The sequence below is a fragment of the Kryptolebias marmoratus genome, linkage group LG8, assembly GCF_001649575.2.
Source record: "Kryptolebias marmoratus isolate JLee-2015 linkage group LG8, ASM164957v2, whole genome shotgun sequence".
In the NCBI taxonomy this organism is placed as follows: domain Eukaryota; kingdom Metazoa; phylum Chordata; class Actinopteri; order Cyprinodontiformes; family Rivulidae; genus Kryptolebias; species Kryptolebias marmoratus.
The window spans coordinates 3,934,149-3,943,325 of record NC_051437.1 but is presented as its reverse complement, the minus strand read 5'-3'; the positions used below and the strand labels follow the sequence as shown (position 1 = coordinate 3,943,325).

Sequence of the window (9,177 nt, the reverse complement as noted above, 5' to 3'; positions counted from 1 at the left end):
GATCTCGTTCTTTCGGTCACTACCCAAAGCTTGTGAACATAGATGAGGGTAGGAACGTAGATCGACCGGTAAATCGAGAGCTTCGCTTTTTGACTCAGCTCTCTCTTCATAAACTAACATAAACATAAACTTGGCTTCATGTTGGTGACTCAGCTCCATTTCCTGAACACGTTTCTCCTTGTACTTTCTTTAGATAAGTGTTATCTATTTAAGGAAACCAGCAGATTGCATCGAATCTTGACTTTATTGCAGTCACCCATCCTGAGCTTCACAGAGTCAACAGTGGAAAGGAATGACTCCTAGTCCAGGTGTAGTTTCTATAGACAGAAAGACAAAGAAAAACATGGTAATTATAGAAATATTTAAATATGAAACTGATCAAATAAAGGCTAAATAAATAACTAATTCAGAATTGTCTAATTATTTTAATAAGAGATGGGTAAATCTGTCACTGTGGTGTTTTTTTTACCTTGTTCTCTGTTAACAAGTGATTATGTAAAATTAGCCACATCCAACATGTTACATTTCATCATCATTTTTGCATGTGTAAGTTATTTACATAAAATTTTGAGTTTTTTTCCGAGCAGTAAGATTTTCTGCATGAATATCATATTTCTGTCATAATAACACTGTAGTGTGAAATCAGTGGTGCTGTGAAAGTTTTAAAAATAGTGTTTGCATAGCTCATATGAAGTGACATTTTGGATCACCCCCCTTCTTCAGACTAACAAACAATAAATACGGTTGCCATCTTTAAATATTCACAATCAATTCAAGTCACAAACATATCTGTTTAAAAATATATTGAAATATATCGATGGAACATTAGAAATTCTTGAGAGAGATCTACTACTCCATCATTTCTCAATATTTAAGTCTGAAGCTATGGAATGAAAGGCAGTGGGTGATATGGATTCCTTCAAGGAATGCTAAGCCTTTAGTTAAACAGATGTGTCTTTTACAAGATTGAATTGTGCATGTTTAAAGATAGTGACTCTGCATTTAGTGTTTGTCTGTCTGAAAAAAGTCAGTGACCTGAAATGTTACATTAATGAATTTGTGTAATAAGAGGCTTGTTTAGTATCTATTCACTTCAATTCAGTTTATTTATATAGTGCCAAGTCACAACAAAAGTCATCTCAGGGCACCGTACAAAAACATGCACATACTATATAAGAAGCCCATTAGTAAAAGTTTTCTATCTAAGGAAGCCAGCAGATTGCGTTGAATCTTCACTTTGTTGCAGTCTCCCATCCTAAGCAGCAGAAAGGCAACAGTAGTATCTCTACTTTTTGATCCAGCACCCATCCCAGTAGACTCTGAATGTGCATGTTTTCTGATTTGGTTGTGTACATGAACTACATTTTTAAGATTGGAGTTGTTTTCAGATTGGATAAATGCATTAGAAGTAGGTCCAGAGGGACTGTACTGATGCAAATGTCTTCAACATTACATGGTTTCATTTAATGCCAATGTTAAAATTTAATCTTATACAACATGACATGGTTATATCACCAGCAACATTATGAAAATCCTGTCAGAAATGACTCAGACTGCCCATGAAGTATTACAGTTAGCTGATATTTGCAAATAACCATAGAAGATAGAATTGTAAATAATTGTGAAACTGACAGCAGTGTTAAGGTTTCTTTAAGAGTTTTTCATCAGCCATTCTAAATTTGTGGAAATTTGAGCTGTTTTGAGATGGCAGTGATCCACTTTGGTCTAAGCTGTTAACTAGCTGTTAGCCTGTTAGCCCTGTCAGAATTAATTAATTAATTTGACCAAACTGAGGTCATTCAAAGAGCTATTACAGCAAGTAAGATACTAATTGTTCATAACTTTTCAACAGAAAAGTTCACTTCAAAATGGCTGAACTATCCCTAAACCTAATTAAAATGAAAAGAAAATATTCAAACACTACTGTTGTCTGGAATCACTTTTGTGTTTCTGCAGCGTGAGCTGTTTGACATGGAGCCCTGGGAGAGACCACGGGAGGAATTCAAACTTCAAAAAAAACTAGGAGAAGGACACTTTGGAGAAGTGTGGGAAGCTTTCTGGACCAAAGAGAACAAGAAAGTGGCCATAAAGACATTAAAACAAGGTAGGAGTGTAGTTCTTTGAACAACAGCAAATCCTCTAAAAAAAGAGTTGTAGTGTTAAGTGCTTTGGACTCATCAGACTTGATAAAGTGCTTGACAAGTACCATTTATTTTTAAAGTGTCTTTCTAAAACAGATTGTTTGCACTGAATCTGGTTCTGGGTCAGTTTTCAGTTCTGGGTGGTTCGTGTGGTTTTTGTCAGCAGTCCAACTCCACTGGAGTAAGTTTTTCCTACTGTTTATGTCATTTAAAGCCCAGTCCTCATTCACCACTTACTAGCTGCACCCTCCCCTTATCTGGCACCGATCAGCTGATCAGTCCTGTACTTTTGTGTTCCTGTACTTGTTTTTTGTTCAAATGGACTACCTTGAATTTACATACCTGATTGCAGCTCTGCAGTTCCTACGTTTTGTCAGCCTTTTCAAGGTCAATGGATTTTCTCCTGCAGATGTTGTGGAACTCACTTAGTGCAGCTGCTGCAACTGTTTTAGGGGGGTGGGGGCTTGGCTCCTGGGGCTCTGAAAAAGAAACAGTCTGCCACCTCCAAATGGGCCCACCACCTGCGAGAAGGGGGCGGTGGAGTTATCCCTGGTAAAAGAGAGGGTTGCTTCCCTGCGGCTCCAACCTGCAGGACGGAAGGTTCCAACTGTTGTTTGTGCTTATTCACCAAACAGCAGTTCAGATTACCTGATCTTCTTGAAGTCTCTAGATAGTGTTCTGGAAAGGGCGCCGTCAGGGGATTCTGTTGTTTTCCTGGGTGACTTCAATGTCTGTGTGGGCAATGAGGAGGGGATTGGGAGGAGCGGCCTTCCTGATCTGAACCCTAACAGTGTTCTATTTTGTACTGCTGTGCTCCAATAATACATGCTAGGCATGTGCTCACTTGTAAATAACAGAACAATTAATCTTTCTTCACTCTGCACACATGAAAATAACAAAACTGTTAACCTTTATTCTCCTACACACTTGGGTAAAGAAACGGGCAGAGCTGTCAATTGATGGTATCAATTGTGGTGAGTTGGATCAGGTGGTTAGGGGAGGCTGCTGGACAGACCTGGTAAACACAAGCAAGTAGTGAGAGAGAACTGGGAACATCTGGCAGAGATGTGAGATCTTCAACTCACACCTCCAGGAGAGTTTTTCAAGTACCCTGAGGGAGGTCAGGTACATGAAATCCCAATGAGCCATATTCAGGGCCTCTATTGCAGATGTGGCTCCTAGGAGCTGCAACAACTGGAGGACCCTCTGGTTGACACCAGCAGTGATGAAGGCCATCAAGCTGAAGGAGGTCTTTAGGGCTTTTGGCTGTTCTTGAGGACTCCCAAAGCAGCTGACAGGTACAGGGTGGCCCGGAAGACTGCAGCTTTTTTGGTTACAAATGCAAAAACCTGGGCATGGGAAGAATTTATAAAGGCAGTAGAGAATGACTTTCAGTTGGCCTCGAGGAGGTTCTGGCAAACCATTAGTGGACTTAAAAAGGGAAAGCCGACCCTGCCTTCAGAGATGTGGAAGTTACCCATGCCTTGGACATAAACACCCCCACATACAATAAGAGATGCTGGCTTTCAAACTTTATTCTGATAAGAATTCTGACAGTCTTTTTCCTCTCTGGCCTAGGAATGCTCCTCCAGGAGGAGCTGGAGAGTGTTGCTAGGGAGAGGGATGTTTGGGTTTCTCTCTTAGACCTCTTGCCTCTGCGACCCGATGACGGATAAATAGTAGAAGATGGATGGATGGATGGATGGATGGATGGATGGATGGATGGATGGGAATCTTGGAGACGTCAATTTCTTCTAGAGAACTTCTGAGAAGACAAGGAGTGACACCAGGTCTCAAGCAATTAGCCAAACAACATGGCTTTAGTTTATTTATACAGTGCCAAGTCACAACAAAAGTCATCTCATGGCACTGTACAAAAACATTACCATACATTATAAAGAGCTAGTTAGTAAAACTTATCTTTGTAAGATAGCCATCAGATTGCATTTAATCTTAATCGCAGTCTCCCATCCTGAGCAAGCACATTAACCACATTAACAGCAAACCTAAGAGATAGCTCAGGAAACCCAAGTCAACCCTAACTATAGGATTTATCAAAAATAAGTCTTGAGCCTAGTCTTAAAAGATTGTCAGTCTCATGGACAGAAATTGGAAGTTGGTTCCACAAGAGAGAAGCCTGATAGCTGAAAGCTATGCCTCCTATTCTATTTTTTGAAATCTAGGAAAGTAAGTAAACCTGCAGTTTGAGAGCGAAGTGCTCTGTTAGGAATATATGGAACAATAAGATCTTTAAACCTCTGGAGTCGATGGACGTGCCAGCACATCCAAGTCACATGATGATTTAAATCGCTCTAGCGGAAAATGACTCTGTTTTAATTTATGTCAACTGCTAATACTTCAAACTTTACACCAGTTTTTAAATTGTGTTGGTAGGCCAAGGAAAACCAGACTTATGATAAATAATTCATAACACTTTTTTTCTGAAAATATATAGTCTAGGAAAAATCTAAAAATGTGCTTAGATGATCAAAGAAATTACTTGATACGTAATTAAATGTCTACAGAAATTAAGAGAAATGAGAGATACAATACATCTGCAACTGATACTAGTTATATTGACTGTGGCTAAAGTGAAACATACCTAGCCATTTCTTGATGTACTGACTGTCCAGAACCACTGCGCCTTGAATACTTTACTAAAGTCCTGACTTTGGAGCTGTGTGGGTGGTCTGTCCCTCAACAGACTGTCTTGCATTTTCCTGTTTAACTGGCCTGACAGTCTGTGGAGAACTTAACTTTCTGTTCAACATCAACACTAAACTGTCTGCAGTGTTTAGGATATCCGCTAACTGGACCTAACAAAGAAGCCAATAAGGTTGGCCTAAAAACAAGCTAAATAGCTAAATAAACCTTTATTTAAGGTTTAAAAAACTTTGTATTTGTAAGTTCATAAAGTTGTAGCTTTTAAAACTGTATTCTTATAGAGAAATTATACAACACGTGTTGTATGTGATTTACCTTCTTCAAAAGTTTTCAGTTTTTAGTTATGCACAACTGTTGACTAATATGCACACATTTCTGCATCTACATACAAATTGTTTTTGATAGCATCCGTACCCCATAGACCTTTTACCACCATGATATTGCCACACACCTCCCAGCTCAAATGTTTTGGATAGTAATTCCAAAAGATCCAGTTGTCCAACAATGTAGCTCTTTGTCATCTAGATCCCTAACAATATCATTGCAACATTGACATTTACTGTATTTTCTGCACTATAGGGCGGACTGGATTATAAGACGCAATGTCAATGAATGGTCCATTTTCAAACTTTTGTCATATATAAAGCGCACTGGACTATAAGGCGCATTGTCATGCACCTACCAATTTTTGTAACTTCACGCAGACCACGCTCCATTCAAAATGGATGATTTTGGCACTCTAGCGGAGGTGGTTTGCTCCTATCATGTATTAATGCTGCAAGTGGTGCGGCTTTGTAGTTTACCAAAGTTGTACTAAAACTTCTTCTAAACTACTAAAACGACTTCTTACGTATATAAGGTGCTCTGGATTATAAGGCGCACTGTCGTTTTTTGATTAAATTAAAGGCTTTTAGGTACGCCTTATAGTCCAGAAAATACAGTATACATTTTTCAACACAAACTCCTTCAAACTGGACTCAGTCACAGTCAAGCAAATCTACTACAAAGGTGCTAAAACTGTTAAGGTGACACTCACTTATAAGGTTCTCAAAGAAATCTAGTCTTCTCCCAGAATGCCAATGTAGACCTTGTCTTGCAATTGCAGATTTTCTGCTTGTGGCCTTTGTCAGGGTTTTGATTTATTTAACATGCTAAGAAAAAATCACACCGGAGAGGCTTGTTGTCTTTTTGTGAAGGCCTTCGCAAAGAGGAGAGATTCCACAACAGCTCCTAATGGCGTGCTGTTCAGGAAGTTCTGCCTCCTTACTTGGGCTTTCTCTTTTATTAAAGAAAGTAGAAAAAAAGGGGTTGATCTGAGCTGGGCAAACCCAGTCCAGACCATAGTTTAACAAAAACACATAGCTGTTTGGGAGAGCCAGATGGTGTGGCCCCTGCCGCCTGACCTTCGTGTCTCACGTAGACAGTTTTACACATGAGCACAAAGGCTGATAAAATAAAAACCCTAACAGCCTTAATAGCTCTGGAATACATTTTGACTTTCATCTTGACCTGTTTACACCAGCGACGTGCGGTCAGGGGAGGCAGGTGAGGCAGAGCCTCCCCTGTCATCATGACAAGAAAAAAAAAATGATAACATAAAATGAATAATAATATTTGTCCACTGATCTTTATGTATGAGTAATTTTCGAACATTTTTATGGTCTAAATCGCATTTTTTTTGTCAAAATTGCTGAAATTTCATATTGCCTGTTCAAATACGAGGGTGAAACGCGAGGTGTGGCAGCAACAAGCCGAGCTTCACCTCTGAATGCGCAATCAATCACAAACTGGGTTGATACATGCAATTGGCCCCTGCTTGTTGCCGTACCGCTGCATGTCGCCAATATCATGGTTTATATAGCCTGATTTTCCACAGTCTGGCTAATGTCTTTAACCATTTACGTTTAATGTTTGTTAGTGACATATTTAGTTTTGCTGATGGGACATAAAACCGCGGTGAAAAGGCACAGAGTGAGGCAGGCAGTACTCTGCCGCACTGAAGGTGGCGCACGTGAGCCAACGGGAGCTTGTTGCTGCTGTCTTTTCACGCAGAGGCGAGTGAGAGTCACATGCACTGCAGCGAGCCGTTAATTTTTGTTTTGCTCCATCGGACTGCCAAAACGGTAATTGTAACGTTTTTTCTTATCTTATCTTTAATACTACTATGTGTGCATGCGTGTGTGAGACAGAGAGTGAGCGAGTGAGGGAGAGAGAGCGAGAGAGAGAGAGAGAGAGAGAGAGAAAGGGAGAGTGTATGTGTGTGTGTGTGTGTGTAAAGAACGCTGATGAGATATGAAATAATCAGTAGCCAATTGAATAAGCTACCCTTTTGTGTTTATATATTTGTAAATCTGACTCTAATGGAGTCAGTGCCTCACCAACCATTCACCTCACCGCACGTCACTGGTTTACACCTTGAGTACATTAGGGAAGTGGCTATTTCATTTTAACTGATGCAAATTGATAAATAGCATCTACTGCCAATCTGATGTTTTATCAAACTAATCTGACAACTTGGCAGAATTAATAACATATTCTAAACAAATTCCAAATTGAACTATTTACAAAAATATGTTAAAGTATCCCAAATTATTGCATGGATAAGAAACCAAAAATGTTAATCCTAAAATCCAAGCATTCTGTTCAAAGAAGTTCTTTTGGTTTAGATAAACTAGTAATCACTGTTTCAGCTTAGATTTTTAAAGTATCAAAGTAATAACTTAATAGTCATTCCTCACAATAAAAATATTCCCTAAACTCTTTGTGTTAGTCTTATGCTTGCTATGTTGTCTTAATTGTTTATTGTTGATTCTATTTTCTTGATTTGGTTATTCTTGGGATAAAACCTTGAAGACGAAATTCAGTTTTCTTCTTATTCAGTGTGAATATTATGATAAAGAGTTCCCTGTAATGAAAAAATGTGATTGTTCAGTTGTTGAGTTTTGATGAATGGTATGTTTATTCTGCCCATTTGTTACAACTGAATATGTTTAAAAGTATTTTTATAAAGCTAAGCTTGATGATTATTCATGATTACCTAATTATAAGATGAATATTCAATATTATACAGTGGCGGGCGGTGCATTTCACACTTAGGCCTTCAGTTATGTCCAACTTAGTCAATAAATACCTTTCATTATGCCAGCATTTATAACACCAGGATGAAAATCAAAATGGGCTATTATCCAGCGCATTTTAAAAATCAACAAACCCGCATCAGCAATTAAAACATATCTGGTATGCTACTGTCAAAACTAAATAAAATAGTATAAAATAAATAAAATGTTTGCACGCACCAAAACGGCTGTCCCCCAAAACACTTATTTCAACACAAAATCCATTCTAGGACAGGTTAGCTAGCTCGGGGTCGGCCGTCCTCCTCTAACGAGATCTAGCTTCTCTTGAAAAGTTTGTCTTGAAAACAGCCTTGCCAGTATATCAGCAACCAAATCAACGTGTTGCTCTCCTTCAGCCATTGTGGGTTAAAAAAGTTTTTAACCATTAACAGTCCCGGGTGTGACTCTGTTGATCTGCATAGCACTGCTGTGGCTCAAACTAGTAAGCATCTATATCCAATCACAGGATGCGTAAATGTCACGTTCAACGTGAGGCTAGCTAGAGGGCCTTACTGACACAACTTGTGATCTGATTGGCTATCACAACTATCTATCAACTATATTTGCCCGTACTGTTGATTCTGAAGGCCTGGGCAGAGTGAACAAGAGAAGTGTAAAAGTGAATGTAGATAAACTGTATGTGAGTAAAATTTAAACATATTTATTTGTATTATTGTGGCAACTGTGGATCAGTGGTTAGAGTAGTCTCTTCAACAAAAGAGTCTGATTCCTGGCAGTGTACAGTCACATGTTGAATTGTCCCTGAGCAAGACACTGAACCCCTCAGTGCTTTTCAATGGGCACAATCAGTGTATGCAATTAAATTCTATAGAATTATTTATATGGATTAGCACTGTAGAGATGTATTGGAGTGTGAATGTGTAAATGAGGGCACATATGGTGTTGTAATACACTTTGAGTTGCCTGGTTGGCTACAAAGGCACTATGTATGTACAGTCCATTTACCATTTTTATTTAGATATTATGCAAATATGTACATAAGAGATATGTGTGCAATATGGGATGGGTGGTGGCCGAAGGCGGGGACCTTGGCGGTCTGATCCTCGGCTACAGAAGCTGGCTCTTGGGATGTGGAATGTCACCTCTCTGGTGTGGAAGGAGCCTGAGCTGGTGTTTGAAGTTGAGAGGTTCCGGCTAGAAATAGTCGGGCTCACCTCAACGCACGGCTCTGGCTCTGGAACCAGTCTCCTTGAGAGGGGTTGGACACTCTTTCACTCTGGAGTTGTTCCCGGTGA

General features: G+C 39.3%; 1 protein-coding gene across 2 annotated transcripts in view; it reads left to right on the top strand.

Moving 5' to 3' along the window:
• LOC108241808 (tyrosine-protein kinase SRK3-like) overlaps positions 1 to 9,177 on the top strand; it is a 113,643-nt gene that overhangs the window by 60,007 nt on the left and 44,459 nt on the right. For both annotated transcript variants that reach the window (XM_037976851.1, XM_017426238.3), the window contains exon 4: positions 1,957 to 2,104. In XM_037976851.1, the coding sequence (XP_037832779.1) occupies positions 1,957 to 2,104 (148 nt within the window). The remainder of the gene's footprint in view (positions 1 to 1,956; positions 2,105 to 9,177) is intronic.